The following is a 27,114-nucleotide window of genomic DNA, read 5'->3' as shown; positions in this document are numbered from 1 at the left end:
TCAGGAATCTAGACCTCAGGGAATTATGGGGGGGGGGGGGAGAGCGGTAGAGCGGCTACACGAGTTTCCCCATGTATAACAAACCCTTTTCAGAATTGACTTTATGTGGGTGTCGTCAACCATTCTGTGGGAGGGATTGCAATTTCCTATCATGCTCCAATGACCGTCTGTCAAGAGATGGGGACCACAGAAGAGTCTGTGGGCCTGGACGTTCCCTGGGGCGTGAACGTCAAACGTAGAAATAGCAGATCTACTGGGGGACAAAAATAGAGAAATACTTTGCATATAATGAAAATCAAGAAGCTTCACAGGAAGGGATATGGGAAGCATTCAAAGTGGTAATTAGAGGAGAGATCATAACGTTCCAGGCCCAAAAACGGAAACAGATTGACCGTAGAGAGCTAGAAGCCCAGCTGAGTAAGGCAATGCAAGAACTGGCCAAGAAAAAAGTGTAAGGCCACATAAGAGGGTAAAGGAAGCCAGGAGCCAGTTACAGCCGATATGTACGCGCAGAGTGGAAAAATCCTTATTACACACTAGTCAACTCTACTATATTAGTGCAAATAAGGCCAGCAGGCTCCTGGCTAGGCAAGTACGAAAGGCTTAAGCTAAATGCACTATAGCGGGAATAAAAAAAAAAAAAGACAGATGATCTCTAGCCACGGAATCTGGCAAGATAAGGAGTTCCTTTGTGGAATTTTATGCGACTTCATATGCATCGGACAACCCAGATCATTCGTCAGTGACAGACTTCTTTAGCCATCTCACACTGAACACAATTGCACCCTCCGACAGGGACCACCTTGAAGACATCACCAGCAAGGCGGTGGAGGCAGTAATAAAAAAATATATATAAATAAAAAAAAACACTTGCCACGTAATAAAACTGCGGGACCAGATGGGTTCCCGGCGTGCTTCTATCAATTGTTTTGCAGTAAATTAAGCACTAGGCTTGCGTGCCTCTTTAATTCCTTTGGGTGAAAGGGGGTGGTGACCCGATTGATGATGGAGGCGAAGGTGGTTCTATTTGGCAAACCCAACCAGGAGTTTACGATGTGCGGATCCAATCAGCCTATTGCGCTCCAAAACCTGGACACTAAGATTTACACTGGTGTCCTGGCTGCCAGACTGATACCCCCCAACCCCACCGCGCACACTTTGGAGTTGACCAGTCAAGCTTTATAAACTGGCGACAAACCTGGGACAATACCATCAAAGTGGCACACTTAATAGAGAAGGTGGGTATCTGCCAGATCCAAGCGGTACCAATAGCTCTCAATGCCAAGAAAGCCTTCGACCAGGTCGAATGGCTTTTTCTACTAGACAATGGAACGCATGGGGATGGGCCAGAGGTTCTTGAACATGGTGAGGGCCTATTATAGAGACCCATCTGTGCGCCTCTCTGTTAACTCCCAATTATCAAATACTGGGCACATCACTCTGGGAACAAGACAGGGATGCCCATTATCGCCGCTTTTATATGAGATTTACATAGAACCACTTTAAATATGCAGCCGGTACAATCCGGTTATACAAGCCATCAGGTTTGGTGATGAGGAGCACAAATTGGCGGCCTTTGATGACAATATACTGACTACCCTGACAGAACTGAGCACCTCAACTTCCACGGTGATACATGAACTCTCTGCTATGGAGGTGTCCGGAATGAAAGTCACCAATCCAGATCTGAACTGTTAGACTGGGGACCCCAGATTCTCAAATGGAGGATCTCTCACAGATATCACCTGCTAGAACGCCCAAGAATACAGTAACCTATCTGGGGGTAAACCTAGCAACCACTATAGACAGGGCAAATTATCCAGCACTACTCCCTAAAATAAAATTAGATCTCCAAAAGCGGACTCCCAATGTGTATATCATGGCTAGGGAGGTTGGCCACAATTAAAATGATCACGCTCCCATGACTACTATAACACTTTCAGACCTCCTATAAGAGGTTACGCTTTCATTTTTTAAAAGGCACTCAAGGTCATATTGCAATACATCTGGCAGAATAAGCGGCAGAGACTGGCTATAGCGGTTCCGATGACCCCCGCTAGACGGAAGGGATGCCTGGGCCTCCTTAATTTCCCAAAATATTATTAAGCCTCCTAGCTACGCGTGAATGGCTCACGAACGATGTGACAAAGTCATGGATAAGGATGGACCGGGTAGTGTGCGCCAACACTACCCTTCCCCCACCCCCCACAAGGACTCCTATGGTGAGAAAAGCAGACAGGCCCCGGAATGTGGGAGTCGAGTTTTGGCTGTGACATGCAACATATGGGTCTCCACCCCACCCCTCCGCATTCACCCCAATGTTCGGGAACCTACAATTTTCCCCTGGGATCCTTCAAGAGATGGCGGTCGATGGGATGCAAGAAAGTTGGAGATATGAAGTTAGAAGGGGATGTCATGGCTTTTGAGGAATGTAAGAAGCAACTTACCATAATGGAATGAAACAGGATGGAATACAACCAGCTGAGGCACTGGCTGAAACAACCAAAGTTAAAAAGGAAGCACATTGCGATCTCACATGATTTGCGATCTCACATGATTTGAGAAATTCATCACAACACACACAGGCGAGAAGCAATTGGTATCTCAATTGTACTGTATCCTACTAGGGGAAGAGGGTGGATCGCACCTGGTCTTACATGCAACAATGGGAGAAGTCTCTGGTACAAGAGGTGCAGAGTGCTCAATGGGAAAACCTCTGGGACAATATACCCGAGCTCACTAGATCAATACAACTTAAAGAGGCCTGTTACAAGGTCATGGTGCAATGGCACTACTCCCCAAAGACTGTATGCAATGTTTCAGAGAATAGCGCAGGAATGCTGGAGGGGCTAATCCGGGAAAGGCGATTGGATACACGTGTGGTGGGACTGCCCCGTGCTCAAACAGTTCTGGGGGAAGCGGGCAGTCAGATTCAGCAAATGATTTGCAGACAGCCAATTCCTCAGGGAGTAGGATGGACATGTGGCCGGTCAGACTCGTAATTCCAATTGCCTACGAAAGCACAGAGTCGCGCTTTCATGAACCTGGTGATAGCGGCCTGGCTGAATGAAGAATGAAACTGAAGCAGAAAGCGCCCCCAACGAATATTGAATGGTTGCCTAAAACTTGGGGGATAATTGCTATGGAATGGGTGACATACGGGTTACAGGGAATAAGGGACTAATTCCGTCAAGACTGGGGAATGGTCATAGATTACCCTCGAAGTGACTATATGCAACAATGGTGACGCCATAATCTGAGAATCCTGGACATAATTTAGAGGACTGAACGTTCCTCAGGGCGTTAAACCTGGATCAGGCATGGGAGGGGAAATGTTTATAAGTGCCCCGTTCTTAAAACAATGTTGGAAAAAATAATCAACAAAAATAAGCTTAGAAAAAAAAAAGGGGTTAGGTCCTATGTTTAAAGTTAGTGCCAGTGAGCATCATTGTAAAAAAGAAAATGATAATTGCACAATTGTTTTTTCCATTCTAAATTACCCTAAATGAGTAACAGTTGTATGACAAAGAATTTGAAAACAGTATATGTTTTTTCTCATACTAGAAAGAGAAATAACTAGTGAAAGATTTAATCAGCCTTTCCAAAAAAGGCTGATTTAGCTGAAGACAAAGTGGTTTACAACAAGCCATGGTGATGTATAACAAAAAAAAAGTTACTATATTTTTAGGTCCATACAGGTAGATGCTGTTTTGAGATGGTGCGAGTGGGCTTTATTGTTCAATGCACCCGGTAAACAGCAAGGTGCGGATTCCACTCTGAAGTGCCTAAACGAGAGTTGTGGTTTATTTAAAAAAGGCAAATGATGTGTAGAAGGAATAATAACTGATTCTTATCCTAAAAGGTCTACACACTTGGGAAAAATCTGGCGAGACCTGCATCTTATGGGGAGACTAAGACGTAGCAAGACTGGCTTACAGCAAGCTATGTAGTGTGTTCTAAAATAATGTTTTATGTCCAGTTTGGAAATTTTGCCAATGCTATTTTGAAGATTGTGCAAGTGAGCTGCACTGAAAACACCAGTAAATAGCAAGACACTCAATTCCCTGTGACTGATCGTAAATGACAGGTTTTTTTTTGTGAATACTCTATAAAAACACAATGCTTATCCTAGAAGGTCTATACACTGAGAAAGGTCTGACAAGGCCTACCTTTTTATGGGAAAAGTAGCGACTGTAATAAAAGTCGTTTACAGCAAGCCAACATGGCTTGTTAAACCATTTTTTTTTAAAAAGGAGCAATCAGATAATTAGGTTAATCCCTGAAAGGTAGCAAACACCAGATTCTTTTTATTCGGCTAGATGGCTACACTGTTAAAAGCAGGTAGGCTAATGTCAAGGTCTCCATTTTAGTCTGACATACCCTAAGTCAGTAGTATTTTGCATAACAAAACAATAAATAAGTACTGGATATCAGCTACAGAAATAAAAGGTTTGCTTTTGTTTCCTTTTATTTTTGTTTCAGTATCTTTGAAAAACATGCCTTCCAACCAGTATCAACAGCATCAAATCAAACCAATTGCTGTGAAGTAAGGTTCAATTTATAGCATGGTAAGCGTTGTACAAACATTTTAAAGGAATGGTAAATCACGGGTGCAAAATATTGTCTACAGAAACTATAGTTCACAGACAGCTGTGATGAATACAAGAAATCCACCCCACTTTCCAAGGTTGAGCCACCCCCTTTGGGACTAGGGAGATGAGCCCGGTAAATTCAGCAATCCTAGCGGTCGGGACATGCAGGATCTCACGGGGTTGCCTTCACTCCCCTTAAATGACAGGCAATCCCAAGATCAGGATATTCGTCACCCTCCCTTATCCCAGAAAGGATAACATCTGTTGGCTATTTTTGGGAAGGTGGGTGGCCCCAAAACACTCATGAAACCAGAGCGGCCCGGACTCAAAGTGGAAGCATGCACAAATGAGTTAATGCAGACGTACCAGTTCAAAAAAAAGTAGTCTCAAGCAAATGTGGATATACACTTGCGTATACTGGAACAGATGAACAATAAAAGTTTAACCCAGGTACTGAGCACATAATTCCTGAAAATCAAAATACAAAAGCATTTGCCACATCACGAATGGTTATCGTGTCAGCCCTCCTTACAAGCAATAACGAAACCGGCTCACCTCCACGTTTAGTAACGAATGTCAACTGTGAAACCCATGCGGAGCGTAGTGGCCTTTCAATGCAGAAATATGCCATGATCAAGTTCTCATTTATACAGCATCAATTGACGTGACTTAAACCCTATCGAACACGTTCTCCAAAGCGCCATATTGGAAGCTGCTAGGGTCATGATCTAAGAACACTGACTGCTTTAAACAGGTCACTAGATGATAAAACAGGATAATCGCAACCTTTAAAAGAAATGTCACAAAGTGTTGCAAGGTGACATGAATGGTTCGATACTCAGGTAAGGGAAGTGAACGTCTTTACTAAGTTCCAGTGACAAGGTATATACATCAGGTAAGTAGAAGGGTACACAGGAAACCTCCACCGGCCTCCTCTCTCACAGGCTTCTTTAACTGACCATCATGGAGCTTACAGGGGTACTCATACCAGAAGATTCCATCGGGCATTCTTTCAGGCATGCATTCATGCAGGACCAAAGTAGGAAACACAATACACAACACATCTCCCCCTCCTCAACAGAAACCAACACAAAAAGGTAAGGAACGCATTGCGAGGGAAAATATACAGGGTAATGCAACCAAAGTATGAAACCAACACCACTCTGGCCACCTCCACTCCAAACTCCAAAACTCCAATCCAAATCCCACTAACTTCATTCTGAAGAACAAGGAGACATGCCTCATACTTCCACCAACATAATCCATTCAACGACCTGCAAAGCGGGCAATCCACTATCCAATGCACTCAATCTGTAGCAGGCCCACCACAGACACTCAGACCAAGGAACCAGCCTTAACCCTCAACACACCAGCATTGCCACACGATCCCAAAACACCCTCATTGATCCTGCTAGCAGCTAAGGTGTACTGAAACATCATCTTCTAGTATACCACCTGAACAAATAAAAACTCAAAATGCACAGAGCACAGGCACTCACTCCGTGCATGGCAGGCAGAGAGGACCACCCCCTAAGGTACCAGCGTCCAACGCCTCAAGGCACAGGCAGAAAAACCCCTCATGTGTGGTCTACAACACCCCAGTATTTTCCAACCCAAACTGTGGCAAGGATGGCAAAACACCAATAAAACTATTTCTGGGTTCCAAACCCCAAAATCTGTGGCACTGGTGGCAGAGCACCCCTATAAAAACTAGTGCCGGGTTCCAAACCCCAAAAATTGTTACCAAGCAAAACTTCCACCATTCTCCCAATGCACATCACCCTCAAGTACACACAAGGTGATAAACTGCAATGCAAATCTTGAAACTGTAAACTTTTGTGAAGAAGTCCATAAAGTACTCTTTGGTTCTGTGGAAGAAAAATTGTTTGTGCAAGACATCACTTTTCACTGATGCAAAAAAGGTAGCAGACGCCCCGCTCTAGAAAGAACATGGCATGATAACCTGTTCTGCGTTTTTTTTCCCCACTTTTGAGTCCGGAGCCATCGCTTTTTGCTCACTGTTTTTCACAAAGGAAGACTATCCATTTGCAGATCAGTCTTTGTCCCGCCCACAAGGGCAGTCCAGCACCAAGGAAGTCCAGCAACGAAATGCCAGGCAAACCACCTTTGAACAAGAGTACCAACAGCAACGCCAGACACGTGTTTCAGCCTTGTTGGGCATCAGTGAGGTGGAGCTGTGGGTCTCGGAGCACAGTGAGCAAGGGGTCCACGTCCGTCGAAGTTCCCCCAGGTAACTTACGGTGACGTCACTAATGCATTGCTGTCACATCCAATGATCACAAAGCATTTCAACTGTCCTAAACAGAGACCACGTCAACTGCTCCAAGAAACTCTTTAACCACAACCTAACCAGAGATAAACTGAGTCAAACATAAGCAGGCAGCATCCAAGTCATATCACAGGCCTCACATCACATACCAGACACACACCCACACCAAAGTCAGTATTCTTTGTTATATACTGAAAGCTCTTGAAAAAATGACAACTAAATAAATAAACCAGGATCAGGTTCTTCCAAAACCATGATATATGTGCTCTCACCACAACATCTGAAAGTCTCCCTCCAATGAGCAGATGACTCCTCTGACGTCAAACGGCATACAGGGCACAGAACAAAATGCTTGTAACGGTACCTTTTGATTGGATGATTGATCGCTCACCATTGACTCTGCCCACCTCTTGAACTGCATACTTGATGAGGCAATGTTGCTGGAAGGTGGCCCGTCTGATGCCCGATCCTCTACTTAATCTCTCCCAGGCTGCATCTCTGCCAATGATCAGGTGTGTTGCTTCAGTGGCCAAGAATTATTTCAAAGTGGCCCCACTGGGAAATGCTGCTACCACATGTTAACTCCAGTGGCCAGATACTGCGAGGTGGCCCGCTGGAAAATCTGCTCCATTGGCCAAAACCAGTTATGTGGCATGCTGTGAACCAGTGACCAATTCTTCACGGTGGCCCTGCTGGGACCTTCTACAAATCTTTATAACTCCATTTCCAGTGGCCAAAATAAAAAAGGTGGCCTCACTGATGCGCACTACTATTTAATTGGCCAAGATGCTTGAAGTGGCCAAATAAATGTAAGGCGGCCCCACTGGGATGTGCTGCTCCAGTGGACAAAAACTGCAAGGAGGCCCACTGCTACTCCTGTTGGGCTATGGGAAAGGGGTCAGCTCAACTTTGGCGGGCGAGGGGGGCGAGTAGCCAGTGGATGTCCCCTCCTTGGTCTCAGGGCTTCCCTTCCTTTCTTCTAGGCTCTTCTTACTCTGGACAGCTGTGGATTCCTGGCCCTTCCCTCAAGCCAGCTCGTCGCCAGTGTTGTGGGGTGAAATTAATGGTCCGATACTCGGGTAAGGGAAGTAAACTCTTGACTAAATTCCAGTGACAAGGTAAATACATTAGGTAAGTCTAAGGGCAAGTAGTAAGGTACACAAGAGATCCACCGGCCTCCTCTCTCACAAGTTGCTTCACTCCAACTGACCTTCATGGAGCCTACAGGGGCACTCGCACCATAACATTCCATAGGCTTAATATTCCATTAGGCATTCTATCAGGCAAGCATTCATGCAGGACCAAAGCAGGGAACACAAGACACAACAAGTAGCTTATGAATATAAATACCAAAGTAATGGACGAGCTGACTATACATAAAGCGCATAACAACTGTAACTTTTCAGCATGTCCCGTTTAGGCCAGCGCCACATAGGCACAGGTTAAAGACATAGTATAAAAAAAAAAAAACATTTAGAAAGAAATAAAATACGAATTTTCAAAGCCATACTGGATGGTATGGTGTATAACAAGCATACAAGATTAACCGGGAATAGTGCTAAACCATATTTTACATTTACAGGACTCCAACCCCACCGTCATCACCATGCAGGACGACAAATCTGTCATAGGGCTGGCAACGCTCACTCAAGCCGGCCCCATCAGTGCTAGGAGACCAGCACCTTGCTTGGTTGCGGGAATCAGCCAATGGTGTTGCAGGGATGACCCTGCTAAGCCATGCAGACACAAGCCTGGGGTGCCAGGTACATCCTGCTTGTACAGTGGCCTGGGCAGACCCAGGGCACCGCACTGATCTGAGGTTCCCAGATCAGCAGGACCGTGATCACAGTGTGGGCCTGCAGGCCCGAAATGAGACAGGAGTTCCATTGTTGGAGTCAGCAGCCATTCTCAGGCACATGCGTGCAGGGGCTCCTTTTATTAGCATAGTGTCATGACACTTCTTAAAAGAGCAATACATTTCAGAGGACCACACCACAAAATCCACCGCTCAAACCCGACCGAGGGGCTTACATTTATGTATGGTAAACTTCAATATAGGGTTATTAAAAGGTATTGTGCCATTCCACATTAAGACCCACAAGATGGCTTTTTGTAAAAAAAAAAAATAATAATAACTTGTTCCTACTACGTCAGCTTTGACTGATCACATGATTGATACCCATGATCTTCATTAGAGCAACCCATCTAATATCTGTAAACTTATGTCCTGCTCTCACCAAGTGCTCAACCAAAGGTGCTGTTTCAATTCCATTCTTAATACAATTTTAATGTTCTCTTATGCATGTTTCACATGTAGTTGGTTTTGCCAATGTACATTAAAACCACATGGCCAGCGATAGGATACACAACATTTGTGGTATTGCAATTTGTAAAATACTCTTCAGAGAGCATGTATTCGTCAACCCCAAATCACACTGAACATGAGCCACATTTGTAGTGGCTCACCACTGGTTTCATCCCAAAATTTATGTATCCAAAAAAATTCCAGATACTGGAACTTTTCTTAATGACGATAAGGAACAAGTTACTTACCCAGTGCTCCAGATAAGATTTGGAAGGGAGAGTATTTTTACTCCTATTTTTTTAAGTTATGGGTAAAATTATTTTTTAGAGAGTAAAAATGTAAGTCCAATTCCCAATGAGAGTATTTTATAAGTGAGTAAAATATGTTAACTGAAAAATTGAAATGTTTTTGTAATATTTATTTATTTGCACCTAGTTATTCATGCACATTAAAAGATACACGTTTCTTTCTTCCAATCAGGCAGTTAAAATAGTAGTTTCTTCCTATGTGCATTACTGTTCTAACATATCCATGAAGCTGTGTGGGTGAAAGCAGGGGTTCAAGATTCTACAGGTCTTTTTCCTGTTTTTTGTTGTGAGTATTTTTACTCTCTATTTTTTGGGAGTATTTGCCAATTTTTGGTGCGTAAAAGTGGCCGATACACACCTTATCTGTAGGGCTGTACTTACCTGTAACTATTGTTCTACAGCATGGGATCGACATGGATTCACATGCCCATGAATATTCAGTCAGGCTGGGAATCCTCAGTAAAAGATTAACACTTACTTACAAAACTAAGTCTCCCATAAATCAATCACCGCCCACTCGGTCATACAGCCCCCAGCCAATGACGGTCCTCTCCCTAAACCCCTCCTCTGGCAACCATCTTCAGATCTGATAAGCATGTAAAGTGGCAGTATGACCAAGAAGAGCCACAGAGTGGAAGGAGGGAGGGTTCGCTTGTGAATCAATTGCGGACCCATGCTGGAGAAAAAGATAAGTAACTTGTTCCTTCTCCAGCATGGGGTCTAGCATGAAATCACATGCTCATGAAAAACGAACACAAAGCTGTACAACATTACACAACCACGGAAGGTGGCAAGTCTCAACAGAAGCAATTCACTCTTACTTCTGGAACAGACTCAAGCGAGCGAACAGGTTGCATTGCACTGCTTGGCCGACTCTGGGCTCCTCCCTGGAATCCCTGTTGACGCAGTAGAACTTTGTGAAGGTGGGCGTGGACCTTCACGTAGCAGCCCTGCAGATGTCCGGCAGGGGCACACCAGCCAAAAACGCTGTAGTCGCAGCGATCGCTCTGGTGGAGTGGGCTCTCGGACGGCCGGGCAGCGGTCGGTTAGCCAACCGATAACAGTGCATGATGCAGCCGTAGAGCCAGCTTGAGATGGAAGCCTTGGACAAGGCCTTCCCATGGTTCACGAACAACAACTCTGTGCGTGCCACGTAGAACTTCAGGGAACGAGCAATGTCCAGAGAGCATAAGGCCAGCCAGAGACAAAGTTTTCAGGAAAAAAAACAGGTAACAAAGGTTCGATGAGGTGGAATTCCAACTGAACCTTTGGCATGAAAGGAGGGGTGAGTCAGCACCACCACACTAGATTTGAGGAAAGGACAGGGCCTGTATCGCACCCACCGTCCAGGCGGAAGTGATGGCCACAAGGAAAGCACTTTTCCATGAGAGGAACTTGAGGTGCCTGATGCATAGGCTTGAAGGCCGCCCCCCCCCCCCATGAGCCTTGCCAGAACCACATTGAGATCCGACGCCGGGGCAGGCGCTTTCACCTGCAGGAAAGGATCGGAAAAAAAAGTCCTTTGAGGAACTCCTTGGCGAGTCGATGAGACCAAAGTGAAGACATTCCTGGAGACCTGATGTAGCAGGAGATTGCTGCGAGATGTACTTTGATCGAAGCATGCTCCAGTCCAGCCTTGGCCAAGGATAGCAAGTATGGAAGAATCTGTGGAGCTGTGACAGTCAGAGGGGTAATCTTAGGCGACCGGCACCACCTAGCTAAACGCTTCCACTTGTGACTGAAGCACTTCAGAGTTTACAATGCCCTGGCGAGGACCTCCCTGCAGTCCACCGGCAACTCCTATCCTCCAAGCTCTAGGACTGCAGAAGCCAAGCCCTCAGGTTGAGCGATCCTGGGTCGTGATGCAGGATTGCACCTCCTTCTCTGGTGAGAAGATCCAGGACCGCTCGTAGCTGGACTGGCGGCAATGTGGACAGGTTGAGAAAGTCTGGGTACCAAATCTGCCTCGGCTACATCAGGGCAATGAGCATCATCCTGCACTGACACTGTCCGAGTGGGTTGACTCGTAGCAGGAGTGGAATTGGGGAAACATGTACAGAACACCAGAGCTGCTTTTTGAGGAGATTCCATGTTGCAGGACACATTGCACCACCTGTTTACACTGGAAGCAATTGTGGTCTACCCAAGGCATACCCCACAAGGAGAAGATCTTCTCCATAACTTCTTGACACAACTCCCACTCGGCACAACAGGCGAGCGTGCCAGCCCTTCAAGGATGCATCCATGATCACCATCACCTGGGCCAAGGTTTCCAGAGCAGCACCCGTAAGAAGGTTGTCTCTAAGACCACCAAATAAGCTCCTGCAACACGCAGTCGAAACTCGCAAAAAGGTCCACATGTTGCCCTGCAATGGACCACTGACAAAGGAGAGGCAATCTTATGCGAAGTTGGGCCTCTGGTACCACCAGAATGCATCTCGTCATGTGGGGCCAGAACTAGCTTCTGAGATCTGAAGACATGAACCATCTGAAAGATGCTTGACACTCCATCCTCGGGATGAAACACCCTGCCCAAGTGAGTGTCTAGAACCACATAGATAAATCTGAGACAGGGATGGAAAAACAAGAGACTTCTTGAGGGGGAACCCAAACTGCACTTATAGTACAGCCGTGATGGTGCCTGGTCTAGAGAGTGGGCTCGGATGAGCAAGTCATCCATCTAGGACAAAGGCATGTACGATTATCCAACAGAGGCGAGCCACATCTACTGAGCTTGGTGAAGATCCTGAGTGCCGAAAAAAGATTAACAGCAGGACCCTGAATTGGTAGTGTGATGATCCGACCACCACCCTAGGATACTTCCTGTACTTGAGATGAATCGGCACATGCAAGTAGACGTCCTGAAGGTCCAAAGAATTTGGCAGATAAGAGGGCTGGGCTTAAGGTCTGAGGCCTCAACAGTGTAAGGCATGACACAGTAAGAGATTTGAGAACGAGAAAAAATCCGTTTTACAGCCATCAGGTGATAAACACAAGGAAAAAGCAACTTGTTTAGGACACTAGAATATGTGATGGAGGTTGTATAGGTAGCCAGAGTGTACAAGTGGAGAGGATTAGCATTTCCAAAAGGTGAATGAGAAAGTGTGGAGGGAAAGGTAGCAATGGGAGTAGAAGTGTGGACAGAGTGACGTAGAAAGAGGTGAAGGTAATGGTTAAGAAATAAGGGCAGAGTTTGTTAAGAAGCGAGCGAGAGACCACCCCTTAAAGTTTATTAAAAACCCTTGAACTGTCAGTCTGAGGCTTGTGCGTTATTGAGGCCATCCGTCACAAAAGCATATATGGGGAAATGCTTGATATTATATTCACTTAATTATGCCAGACTTGAGTTAGAAGTTCATGTAGCAGAAGTGGTTAGTCATTCTACAGTGGACCACGGCGAGAATGGCAAAAAGGGTCTTGCAGAGTAATTCTGTGTGCTGGACAGGGCAAAAAGATGGGATGAGGAGGTGAATGACAGGAAGCCTAGCTCACGTTAGGGTAGTTCAGTAGGCTATTGCAGGTCTGGTTTGAGACTTGGATGTTGCTTCTACAAGCTCTCAAGTAGGGCAAGATTTCCAAGCTACTAGCCAGGATAAAATGAACTCGCTCTGGCAGCTCGCTCTTGCAGATTGACGAATGGTGTACTGTGGGCAGGAGAACTATGCTCACTAGCAGAGTAAAATGTTTTAGGCCGGTTATATGAAAAAGAGCAAAATACCCTGTTTAAGTTCCATGCAACATACAGGTTTACATGATTCGACATAACGCTAATATATATTTTATAGGCCTCAAAGTGTGTACTCCCCACTGGCAAGTGATCGATTAGAGTATGAAATGGTTTGCTGTGTGCATGTTGAGAACAATGGGGAGGGAGACAAGTGACTTTTCATGCCTAGCTAGCATCTTGCAACTTTGAAATGTACCCACCTTGAATTATTATGGCTTGGATTTTATGCTACTTAATAAGGTCCTTGTAGTCAGGTATTTTTTTCATTTTTTTTTTTTTTTTTTAAAACGGGTATAACTTCACTCAGTGTTGATTCTAGCTAGGTTTGGTTCCTTAACAGTGAAACAAGGTGTAATGGATACCTTTCCTCCAAAATATTTTAAAAAGAAATTTTGCTTACAGAGTACGAGGATCAACTACCAACTACTGGGAGGAGAGCAGAATGGTGAATTCACACTGCAGTAATCCGGACAACAGGTCTAACCATGTAGCATGTCCTGTGAAGATTCCAAGGTGTTAGTCACCTCCCCACAGGGTGTGGGGGGGGGGGGGGACACCCCTTTGATATATGGCTTTTATAACACGCCTATACACAAGTGGCACTAGCAAGTGTATAAACGGGATCTCTCTGGAGGGGGACGCCTCTTAGGGGACGGGAAAACCTCAGAGGGGTACAAGACACAAAATCACAATCGCTCCTCCACAGAGCAACACCTTCATGGGATATGTGGGAGCCAAGGTGTAGGATAACCCTGCATCCCCTTTTGTAATAGGGGTCTCAGCTTCTGGCCCAAACCATCCCCAGTTCTCCTGGAAGACAGAAGAGAGACGTACCGACCAGGCCCCTGCAGGAGCGTCCTTGAAAAAACCAAATCAGAAGAGCCGCTCTGCGAAGCCCGGGGAGTTCAATGACAGCAAAGCACCTGGAATAAGTGTGGCCAAGAAGGAAGCAAAAATACCAGACTGTCCGAGCTGGCAGTCTGAGCTACAACAGTACAAGGTGCAGCAGGACGGAAACCGGAGGAGTCGTAACTGATTGCGCAGACAAGAATTAAGTACCTCAGAGCACTGCGACAAAGACTTGAGGGGAAGCAGCTGCTGTGTCCCCCACACTGAGCTAGCAGGATAGAGCAATGCAGAGACCAGTCAATGTGTGATCTGCGGTGAGAGAAGACACAGGCAGACTTCAAACCCCTCCCGAGGAGCACTGCTCATAAGAAGCAGGTATGTGGTGGCTCCAGTGGCAGGAGACGTGTCCGGCAAACCAAAGAAGAGGAAGAAAGACCTCAAAGTAGGGAGAGCGAAATAAACCAGCCCCGCACTGAACAGCCACGCATTGGGGAAGAGAACCGAGAAGCCCCAGAGTGGGAATCAAGACAGAGGAGCCCTCCAGAGTGAGGAAAAGGAAGCCCCCCCCCCCCTCCCACTGACCCCTTAATGGGAAGAGGCTGAAAGGACACAGTATGGGGAGAAATTGTAGCACTCTTCCCTCCAGCCGATGCTACTTCAGCATCAGGCTAATCTCCATAGCACAGACAGAAGCATGGTGAAGGCGCAAGCTAAGCTAGCTCTAAGTGGAGCTTCATTGGCCGAAGGAAGTGTGAAGTCAAGAAAAGATGGGAACGTTTGAAGCAAACCAGCACCCGGGAATCAACAGGGCTAATGTACTTTGCGCTTCGGGCTAATCATGGGAAGCAGGGCTAAGGGAACTTGTGACCCACCCAGTTAGCAATACCTTGTTAAGCAGACCCGTGTAAAAACAAAAAAAAACAAAAAACAAAAAAAAGGAAAGTTAAACAATTTAAGGCACCAGGGTATCCAGTCTCTAGGCCCACGTCTCCCTAATTTTGAATTGAGACAAGGAAGAGTAGGCCCAAACATTCCCAGGTCTGCTTTCGCCCCCTTTTGTAGCTCCCGCAGCACCTCTTTCCCCAATCGGGTCTCCAAAGTGGTTGAAATAACCTTCCTGGCTGCTGTGGTCTCAGTAAGCGTCCATGCCCAGTTAAAGAAAGGAAGGACTGCCGAATTTGCATGCCAAATGGCAGCCATTATGGATTGGGGGTCCCATTTGTGTATAGTTTAAACACAACCCAAGGTAGCCATGAACAATACTAATAAGCACAATAGAATCTTTGTTAATTGGCAGTGAGCAGAGCTCACTACAAGGTCAGCATTTGTTTTATTATAGTCCACTTTTGTTAAAAATAAAACCTATTGCATCAATAAAGCTGCTCACCTCTTCGGGTGTCCACTTCACCTTTGAACGGTTCTCTCGGTGGTCTGGTACATCAGAATCTGTGTCTTGAAAATGGACATCATCTGGGTCATCACTGAAATATTTACAAAAAGAAAGAAACTATTTAAAAATAATCCTGAACATTAATGTAAAAACGCATGCTGCAAGAGCTCTGCAACATGTATAGAAGTGGGGTAAGAGTAGATCTATATGCCACACATCCTAAACAATTAAGGTCTTACTTGTAGAGTTCAAGCTAGACGAGACCTGCCTACTATACTCTGGGGCAAAAAAAAAAAAAAAAAAAAAAAAAAACACAACTTGCAAGCTACGTAGCCATACAATATCACTTGCCACCTCAAATTCTATACATATACACAGCACACCATTTCTTACTCGCCAAATAGAGCCAAATACCACTAGTTGAGGGAGGGACATTATGGTTGGAAGGTAAAAAAAAAAAATAATTTAAAAACCTGATCCGCTGTTGCGGTAAATTTTGCAACCATACGTAGCGGCACTGCCAAGAGTAACAACCAGGGCATCACACATGAATTCGGATGGAAAGTCCCTACGGGGGGGGGGGGGGGGGGGTTCTAAAATGTTGCTAGCAACATATGAAGGATGATCGGCAGACCATTCATGAACTACTCCATGTATCACAAAATATAATTCTTGAAACACAAACCTATCAGGAGCAGGGGCAGGGGCAATTCTCCTTGTACTCACCAACCAGGTACAACGGTTAAGAAGCCAGGGTTCTGGCAGGAAGAAGAAAATCCTTGGTTGATTTGGGACTTATTGGAATCTAATAACAGAAGGGAGTCATTCTCCTAGAAAATGAAATTTAAGTTGTTAAGACTTAGTTTGAAGTGTAAGGGATAGAGCTCGCATGTGACAAGGGTGAACTAGTTACTGACATTCTGACAAACCCATTCGTATTTTGGTTGAGGCAGGGAAACTCAAGAGTTAAGTTGCCTCTTGCTTTTCATTAGGCTAAAGTCTACAATCCCAAACATGCCACCTGTGTGGCAGTCTCCTTCTGTACCCCTTCAATATACAGCAGCTTTAGAGTAGGTGCATCAGGTTTTCAATGCAGTTGGGTCATAAGTCCTTTGCTTAAAATTCTCGCCGTTACTGACAAAAACAACCACCTGGAGTCATGGGTGTTAGTTTTAGGAGAACCTGGCGGTGGTGCTAGTTACCATAACTGGAACATTTTGATTTTACCCTGCAACCATAACATCCCTTTAAAGGTTTTTCACTGAATTGCCTACGTTTAAGTGCAACATAATCCACACAAATCCTCAGAATTTTTCTTCACAAACATTTATCATCATCAACATTCTCCCCCGGGGCATAATAGATTGCGTCCGTGAACAGTATCCCTAGTGCTCAGGCAGGTAGCATCTTTATTACATAAAAACCACAAGGGGACGCAATATTTTTTGTTTTAGTATAATAATATGTACAACAACTATGCAAGCACTGTTTCACATCCATTATAACTTTTGAAAATTAAATACAGTTTTCAAAAATTACACATTATGGATTCTACCAAAGAAAACTGCATACCCTAAACACTTCAACGCCCGACATGCACTGAATCCAAACATTTGTTGCAGGGAGCAAGACAGTGGGCCTCATTCCGAGGTTGGTGCTAGTCATGGCGCAATTAGCGTCATGACTAACACCATTACCGGTACCGTGTCCACCCTAATTCAATGGGGACTTACCGGTCTATTCCGACCTTTGCGGGACCGGTAAGTCCCCATTGAAAAAACCATTCCCCATTCCTATTTGTGCCCCCATAGGGCTCAATGGGAATTGGGAGGGTGCTAATAACAGTACCATAAATGACGGTACCAATATTAGCTCTGAAGTCCCTTTGCGGGTCCCGTCCTTAACGCCTGCTAAAACCAGGCGTTAAGGAAGGACCCGCAAAAGGGACCTCGGAATAAGGCACAAAGGGATTACCAGCGTTTTTATTTTATTTATAAACATGCAGTACGTAAATGGTATTAAGTACAAATTGTACATAAATACAACTAGATGTAAACATCGTATATTACAATATAAATGGCAAGCACTCTGGAATGGTTAGAATTCTAATTCCCCAAAGAAGGTATAAAATGTACAAGAACCTACAAATGGTAAATTATTTTGTATTTTATGGAAAATACAGTTCTGTTACTTGTGTAATAATATACATCTTATCTACTTCACAATCTAGAACTAATCAAAATCATGAGGAAACGCATTTTGAAGCTAGTTTGGAGGACATAGAAAGATGCGCGCGCGCACACACACACACACACACACACACACACACACACACACACACACACACACACAGCTTAGATAGGTTTCCATTCGCAGCAGATGCAATCCATCAGTGTTAGGTTGCCCTCTGCTGTCCAAATGGAAATGTGCACCTATGTGGATGGATAAGAAAAGATTAGCACTCTCACGGACGGCAATGCCACTCTGCTCAAACAAAGGGACACCTCAAAAGTTAAGACAGATACAAACTAAAGACTGGGATATCAATCACTACGCTTCAGCTGTACTGAACAAGTGACCAGGCACAGGCTGAGGACCCTGGGACAAGTGGGCCACTGATAGAGCGGGCCGCCTCTCAGAACCACAGTTACTATCTAGTTTGCATTATGCAGCAGGACCACTTTAAGAACACATTGTCCCCGGCAAAGGAGACCCATCCCACAGCTGCTACCAACCCGCCCTAAAAAGTATTTCTTTGGTTGTTTCTGTGTCCAACCGCTGCGCACATGCCTCGGACCAGTCCCCCAGAGGCGGATGAGAGTATTGACACGCCTGAGCATGAGTAACAATACTGGGCAAGCAGTGCTCCAGATAAGATTGAGGTGGGAGTATTTTACGCATGATTTTTCAAATTAGAGAGTAAATGCAAATTCAAGAGTAAAAATGAGTTCTCCTCTGCAAGAGAGAGACACTTATCCAACACATACACCCAATGCATAAGTAAAATCAGACCCGTAGACCAAAAGTGTTGTAGAGTTGTCTGGCTTGTGCAGAGCCCTTCACTCCACATGCAAACGGCACATCTCGTCTGAGCGCATAGTAACAGCACATCACTCCACTTGGTAATGGTATATCCTCCCTGAACATGCTAGCTACGCATCTCCTCTTGACAAATGCTAACAAGTACGACACATACTCTGTGCACATGATAAAGGCACATCTCCTTTCAGCATTTTCATAGATGTGCGGTTAGCATTTGAAGAGCAAATTTGTGTCACTTGCATGTGTAAATTGCACCTTTAGACCGTGTGCATGCTAACAGCACACCTCTATGCATATGCTAATAGCAGACATTGTTTTCACGTATTGATAGAACAAGTTCTGTTTAGCAAGCCTGATATTTGCACACGTTGACAGGACATATCTCTACCCATAGTGACCTAAAATCTCTTCTTTGTGCATGCTACTGGCACATCTCTTTGTAATAAGGCCATTCTAGTGCAGCTTCAATGTTACAATCAGTTAACTGCTCTCTCCTTTGAGTGTGAAACACCCACTTCTTGCAGAACCTGGAGGTCCTAGAAAGTGTGAAAATGGCAGATGGTGTGCAATGAAAGCCTCGATAACATAGCATAACAGGACATTGCAGCGTGTGGGCCAGTACTCTGGACTGGCCAAGCACCTTCAGTGGCTGGGAGCAACAGGGGAGAAAATGTCGGTGCTAGAAGATCTAAAGTGTTTGAGAAACCTTAGGGACTGCTGATGAATTAGCCCCAAGTGAGGGAACCTCGCTGGAGCCAGTACTAGAAGATTTATGGTGCTTGACCAGCTTATTTGCCCCCTCAGCAGGATTGGTTCCACCACAGGTCTGAGTGTGGGAAGGCTTAGTCACTCCCCAAAGCCAGAACCCTCAAAGGGGGACCCCCTTCAATCTTGCAGGTCTTCGATATAGCCCCCAAGAAGGGGATCCTCTGGGATAACCCTGGTACGTTTAGTCACCTTGAGAAGGACCTCGAGCCGACACTCAGTACACTTTGTTCCAGATGTGGAAACCTCGGGGCTGACCCCAGTGAAAACAGCTCCAGAAGTACTGGGCCAAGCTTAGCCCCCAAAATGGGAACCTCTGAAAATCTGGTTTTGGCAGCCCCTTTGCAGGGATCCTCAGAGGAAACTCTGGAGCGGTTAGATCCCTTTCGGGTCACCTTAGGTAGATCCCTGGTAATCTGGCTACTTGAGCCCCTCTCAGACCCAGAAGACCCCAGGAAGGAGTCCCATGGCCAGGGTGCCCTAAAAAGGAACAAACTTAACGGCCATTTCCTTTTTTCCTTCAATGAACTGCTCTAAATGGGGCAGAGGAACGCGTTGAAACACCTCCTCCCACCAGACAAGTCGACGCCGAGTGCCCGGTCAGAGAGGGAGTCGCAGTAGAAGCACGAGTTCCAACGGTGTTCCGCACCTAAACACTCCAGGCAAATAGAGTGGGGATCCGCCCTCGCGTAGCGCCGTTTGCACAATAAACAGGACACAAATCCCAGACGCTGCGGCATAGACGGAGGAAAGATGGCCATGGAACTGGAGCAGGAATGAAGGACAAGGGAACAAATCAGACCAATGCCCTTTGTTATTGAAATGGCAATATGTACCCAGAGGTCCCCAATCCCAACATTGAAACTTAGGAGCAAACCCTACAAGCACCCCTTTCTGAGATCACATTGACAACAGCATTGTGGAATATTTTCTACAAAACACTGGCAGTGTCTCCAGCGCAGGTACACTTTGAGAAGCCTTAAAAGTAAGTCAGGGGCACTGCAATCGCCAAGTCAGGAAGCATTCAAGCCACGATTTGTAGAGAAATTACCTTTGTGGAAGAGGCTCTACAAAAACTAATGAAACGGCCCAGCATCAACAATGCTTAAATTGCTGGGAAAGGCAGGGCAAGCATAGTTACTCCAATACATAGAGAGGCAACACACGGAAGGGGACAAACCAGGCTGAATACTAGCTTGGCTATATAAAAAAGGGAAGAACAACGTGTACCCATCTATTCAACACACACACACACACACACACACACCACATGCAATACCCATGAAGGTAACAGTTTTTCAAGAATGTAACAATACTTTATATCAGGAACAGCCCATGACCAAACATGTTAATATAGGAGTGTTAAGCGAAATAAATCTCCCTAGGCTCAATGAAACAGGGGCATCTGAATCACTGATTGCCATCAGGGCTGAAGAATGAATGAACACTATATGCTGGGAAAGCCTCTGGCTCTGATGGCCTACCCAGTGAATTTATAAAGGAATTTGCTGAAGAACTAGCACCACAACTCCTGAACCCTGACTGAAGCGCACAAATCCAGCCGTCTCCCACTCAGCCTAAGGGAATCAATAATTATATACCCTTCTTAAACCCAACAAGCCACCACAGTTATGCAGCTCGTACAGACCCCGGTTCATGTTTAACCAGGGCAGCAAAACCTAGACAGCGACGCTAGCCAATAGATTGCAATTCATACACTGGTGCATCACGACCAAACAGGATACGTGCCAGGTAGGACTATGTCCTGGAACCTAATGTGCTTGCATCATGTCATGTACAGCCCCGCTTCCTGGGATACCACCTGCGCAATAGCGCATTTCATGCCATAAAGAGTTTGATTCCATCAAATGGGACTGGTGATATGCTACATTACGCAGGTTTGGCTTCGGTCACACTTATTTAGGGTGGATGAGACTAATATGCACCAACCCTGTGGAAGAGTTAAGACGGGCAACCGCTTCTCAAAGCCGCGAGTACTGGAGAAAGACTAGACCAGGCAGCACATTATCTCCACTACTGTATATTTTATCTATGGAGCCGGTGGCCCCATATTTAAGAACAGAATGAAATATATATATATATATATATATCCCGACGATACACTTGTATATGTGCAAAACCCAGAAGACAACGGAGGCCATGGCGCATTTCGCCCAAATTTCAGGCATTACAATTAGTGTAGAGAAGTCATCCCCGTTTCCAATAGCCAGTCTAGCCAAAACGAGGCATGACAAACTCCCAATACTTGCTCTACAATGGAACACGCCTTTGTTCTGATACCTAGGAGTAGTTATGACCCTGTTTCAAGAACATAACAGTAACACACAAAGAGCCCTAGACGGTATACGAAACTCAAGTTCTGGTCCAAACTATCCCTTTCAATGATGGTTAGAGCTGCACTGTTAAAAATGGTTGACCTTCCGAGACTCCTACATTACTTTGTAAGCATCCCATACAATATACCTAAAACCTTCTTCAAAGCTAGACTCCTTGTGTAGGGAATTCCTGTGGAATTCCCATTTAGTTGCGGGATATAAAACAATATTGAAAATGTTCATTAATATTTATATGATTATACATGGCACCATTGTGATGTGTATGGAAACCAATAAAACCTGTAAAAAAAAAATATTGGTTTTCATTGCCCTACCTGTACCCCTTTCCCCAATCAAAAAATATTTGTTATCAACGTTTTTAGGAGACTTCTATCCCTAATTCACCCAGTCGTGAACATATACAACCCCCCAAATTCTCCCATTTATGTTTCCGACACGGATGCTGCCTCCCCATCAAAGATATACAAGTCTAAATTTTGTTTATGCCAATTTGAACTATATACATGTATGTTCATGTCCGCAACCACGTTTGACAGGTGGCATCACATGGGTGCCTGACGTTCACGAAGTGACCACCACATCCGCAGGGTCATTGACGTACTTGTTTCTGAATGCGAAAGCGCAGTTGCGATAGCGCACAAGTGTCGTCACCCCATGCGCCGTCGCTCAAACACAACGGGCATGTCCGCAACCGATTGCGAACGTCACTGTTCAGCCGCATTCATCGCAGAGCACCCACGTGATGCAACCCGGGTGGGCCAACGTTCGCAACGCCGCAGACAGCTGCAAACGCCATCACATGGCCACGCGCCTGTGCAGCACGATGACTTATCCGTGGTCTATGTCTGTGCTCCACAAACATTTCCCCCACACTTCCAGCTCAAGAAATTCTTCCACAAAACTGCTACTAGAATTCTTTGTTGTTCTCTGAACTTTTTATAACTTTTAACGGCCTATTTTGGACTCCGAAGTCCAGGGACATGAGGAAAGACCACCACTTGGTCCTTCAAGGTGACCCACCCATTTCTTTTAGTCATTCACAATCTGGCAGACCAAGAGAGAAGGCCATTTCTGGGGAGCTGAAATTTGGAGCTACATATGCGAAATGGCATCAGTCATGGCCATCCCTCCGCCTGTGGTGCCACCACCACCATCACCATCACCACCACCTGGAGGACCTGGACAAGGGAACAGAGGCACTGTAGCAGCTGAGCTGCAGGAGAGAGGAGAGAGTCTTGAGTATGGAGGTGTTGCGTGGAGTGCTGAAGGCTCAGGCTAACCATGTGAGCTGCGCAGTTGCAGCAATAAAAGGAGCAGTGCTCCTGGCACCACCACGGACCGCCACACCAGGGTTTTCCACCCAACTACCCTTACAAAGGCAGTTCCTTTCACAGTGCATAGAGGTACCTCAACTACGGCGCCTTCATCTTCTGCCACTCGTTCCTAAGTGGTACTGAGGATTCCTTCTGCTGCCTTACAGGACATACAGGAGGCAGTTGACCCATATCCTCAATGGAAAACTGTCGTGTCTATTTTGAGAAACCAGAAGGTGTCTCACCCACTAGTCCCCGGGGATCTGTCATCCCGGTGTCCAGGACACAGCCATCGCTTTTGGAGCCAGTTCCTGGGGATGAAACAGGCAGGAGGATCACCTGGGTGAGTGGTCTTCGGGGAGTGGGGCACCGGATGGTGAAACGCGGTATGCCCTTCCTTATAACACCTTTACCCCCCCATCCTACCAAGTAGGATATGCAGGACTTCCAACCCCCCAAACACTTTCTCACGGACAACCCGCTATATGAGAAAACAGACTAACACTTGTATACCCGACGTGTCCCAATACGACGCCTAGGCACGGTCTGACCATCACTGACACCAGACTTCCATTACACTTCCCCACACGGATAAAAGGTGGAGGGCGAGAACACACTGCGTGAGGCAAAGCACACAGCACAAGTCCAAGATGGCAGCTTAACAAGAGTATAAAGACGGCGAAATCGAAGGGAATTTTAAGGAGGGAAGTTCCCTCTACTTTTTCGACAAGGAACCGTTAACTTTCATGAGCCCTGGTGATTGGAAAGCGTAAGACAAGGAAAACAGGCTAAAGAATCCTGCATTGTGTGTCGGAGATACCCAGTGCCCTTCTGTGTCAAGGATCAAGGCAGGGAGAACTACCAGCCACTTTGGTACTGTCCTTGGCTTCAAGGACAAAGCAGCATCAGTGAAATCAACACAGCCAGTGAGTTGGGTAGACAGACAAAAGACTGGTCTGTGTTGAAGCCAAGGTTGCAAGCAGCAACATTGTATGGAGAGCGCTGGAACGAACATTGTTTGAAATACGAGACATAAAAGACATACATAGAGTTCAACTGCCTGAAGCGAAGCTACAATACCTTTGACAGAGTGGAACAGCACCGCATGGGTGCTCAATTGAAGGTCTCTGTAAGGTATCCAGTTGAAAAGTGAAAGTTGTGGAGAAGTGTGAATTAAAGTGGTCCTGCGACTGTTCAACAAAACCCTGAGCACAATCGAAAGTCTTTGATGTTAATACAGTAAAGAAAATGGTGGCAAAGTTGATCAATTTGGTCCTAGCCCGGCAGAGGGAGATCAATTGAAAGCGGTGTGTTGAAGTGGGTTTGAGCCCGACTTAGGGGGACCCAGGGTGAACAGAAAAAAATAATAATAAAATCACCAAGAATTTGTACGTGGGAAATCCTAAGAAACCGAAACTGGGTATGCAGAGGGGGACCTGGGGTGAAAAGAAAATCCCTCGAGAATGTGTACGTGTAAAACCCCAAGGAAAAGGGAACTTTGTCATAGTGTTTCAGGCCCTCTGAAAAAAACCTTGAATGACAAAGACTTTGGCACAGAAGGCCATGATGTTAAAGTTTTGAACTGCACCCCGTGCTAGAGAAGCCAGAGATTGTGCTAAGCTAGAGTGTGCCACCTTGTAACGTGCTGAAAACGTGGGGAAGGGAAGCCAACGGCTTGAATATCCTGACATAGAATTTCTTGAACACTTCTTTTGCATAACATTTGGTTCCCACACTATTTGTATTTAGAAGTAAGGATCGGAAATAGGTTTATTAGTGTAGGCCCTCTTATTTTGACGATACACCACTAGGACTGCGTTATTATTTGATAGTCGCACCTAGCTCCCATTTTTAGATTTAGGATTAGAAAGGCATTTTTCAAAACGCATTTGAAGTTCAAGAAACACCATTGAACTGTGGAAACTTGTGACTGTCTTACTGTTTGATACCATGCCATTGAAAAGTGTCCAAATATATGTACAAAAATGTGTCAGCCCCCATTTGACCAAATCCACTTTGCACACATTCAAGGTTGAGTCTATAATCTGTAAACTTCTGTGCATATTCAAACAGCACCAAAATTATAAGCCATCTAAAAAGGACGAGACCCCACCCCCCCTCTAATTTTGCCCGCTCTTGGCAAAATCCCAAATAAATATCGCACAAACTTAATTTTGGGTCCAAAATCTCTGCAAACTTGTGTGCCTATTCATCAAATGGCACCAAATTTATAAGAATTTCAAATATTTTGAGACACCACCCACTCTAATTTTGCCCCCTCTTAGAGACAGCACCAAACCATAACCATCCAGGGACAGGTTTAAAACGATATTGCAAAATTTCAAGCAGTTTCATGGAGTGGCGCCAAAGTAGTAAGCCATTCAAAAACTGCTTTTCACTGACCCTATAATGCAGAAATATGCATGGATGTCCCTAACATCTGAGATGTTCGTGAACATCACAGGAATGCCCCCGAACATCTGAGATGTTCCCGGACTTCGTAGACGAACAGACCCCACGATTTTGGTTTTCTTTATGGCCATAGCCCAACCTCATCCCTCACCTTCCCAGACATTTTCTTTTTATTAGTTTGACAAGTGCAATGTTGTGTTTAATATGTTTCACAGCGATGTTTGCAGACTACAGTGTGCAGTCCGCGAACCCAACATGACGTCAGTTTAAAAAGTTGATGCACCTCACTCTTGTAACTGATCAAGGAGCACGTATGATGTCCGTGAAAATCACCTATTTCACGAAAATTCAGAACTGCCATATAAAAAAAGAAAAGATCAAAGACAAACCTAGCTTGACGATTAAATACTGACATAATGTGCCCTCGATTCATTATCCAATGAAGAAACACAGAGCGGGCCGATGGAATTAAACATAGATGAACGGAGTAAGACTGTCCGACACCATAGACCCTGCCAGGAGTGTGAACAGCAAACCAAAACGGAAATAAAGTTCAGTCCCATCATCCCGAACAGCACAAATATGGACTTCCATGAAGACCTGATAAGATGATTTGAAAAAAACTGGGCTACAGACAAGATACAGCAGAATCTGACACATGCACAACGGAAATCCATGCAAAATCTAAACAGACAAATCAATTTTGATCGAGCACTCTATTACAAGTCAGAACCCACACAACGACTCATAGATGCTACTAATTATGAAAAACGAACCTCTAACCCACATCCAAAATAAAAGATGGAGTATGATATTAAGATTAAGGGTTTGTTCGAACAGGGCCAAGAAAACAATAACACCCATCATCCACTTTATCCCCAAAATACATACATTGAAGAAAAGGCCTCCAGGTAGACCAATAGTGGCTTTGATTGATTCCCTATTGGAGAACACTTCGAAGTGTATTGACACGTTTCTTTTTCCCTTTGTAGAAACTATCCTCCTACACAAGACACACCACAGAGGTTATAAAACAAATTGACAAGGTCCTTTGGAATCAAGGCTATCTACTTATCACCTTAGATGTAGATTCCCTGTACACATATATCACACACCAACGTGGCATTCAGGCAGTCAAACTAGATTTGTCCACAAGATCCTTAAGCTATAGAGATCATTCCCAAATGATCCTAGATCTGTTATGGTTTTGCCCTACGCATAATGCCTTCATGTTTGATGATCAATCAAATATGTGGCCCAGCAATGGATACCTCAGTAGCCCCACCTATGCCAGTCTATTTATGGGGGCATGGGAAGAAGACATATTTGCTTCAGATGAAATGGCTGTATACACTAATAAGGTGAAACTATGGCGAAGATACACAGATGTCCTCTGCATCCTATGGGATGCAACGGAAGCGGACTGGATGGTATTTGTCAAACTCCTCAATATAAATGACAATAACAGAGTTTCACAGAATATCATACCGAGAGGCGGTGGTGTATCTCAATATTAAAATCAGATGGTGGGTGGTATAATTACCACTGAAATATACTGTAAAGAAACAACCACCAATTCAGTGTTGCATGCCAGAAGCGTGCATCCAACCAGCCTGAGAAAACAGCATACCCTATGGAGAATTTCTAGCAATTTGTGAAATAAAATGCCAAAACAGCTGCAAGATTAAGCCAGAGGATACCCTAAAACCAAAAGAAAAGCACAAAATAAGTGTGCCAGACAGACCAGAAATTAAGTTCTCCTTA

The 27,114-nt window shown here is 45.1% G+C and overlaps 1 protein-coding gene across 2 annotated transcripts in view; it reads right to left on the bottom strand.

Annotated features, from left to right (window-relative positions):
- MYBL2 (MYB proto-oncogene like 2) overlaps nucleotides 1–27,114 on the bottom strand; it is a 382,491-nt gene that overhangs the window by 319,078 nt on the left and 36,299 nt on the right. For both annotated transcript variants that reach the window (XM_069652342.1, XM_069652343.1), the window contains exon 2: nucleotides 15,459–15,552. In XM_069652342.1, the coding sequence (XP_069508443.1) occupies nucleotides 15,459–15,552 (94 nt within the window). The remainder of the gene's footprint in view (nucleotides 1–15,458; nucleotides 15,553–27,114) is intronic.

This window comes from Ambystoma mexicanum, chromosome 3p (assembly GCF_040938575.1).
Source record: "Ambystoma mexicanum isolate Mex_15411 chromosome 3p, UKY_AmexF1_1, whole genome shotgun sequence".
Classification (NCBI taxonomy): Eukaryota; Metazoa; Chordata; class Amphibia; order Caudata; family Ambystomatidae; genus Ambystoma; species Ambystoma mexicanum.
The sequence above is the reverse complement of the archived record's forward strand: the minus strand, read 5'-3'. Positions and strand labels throughout refer to the sequence as shown.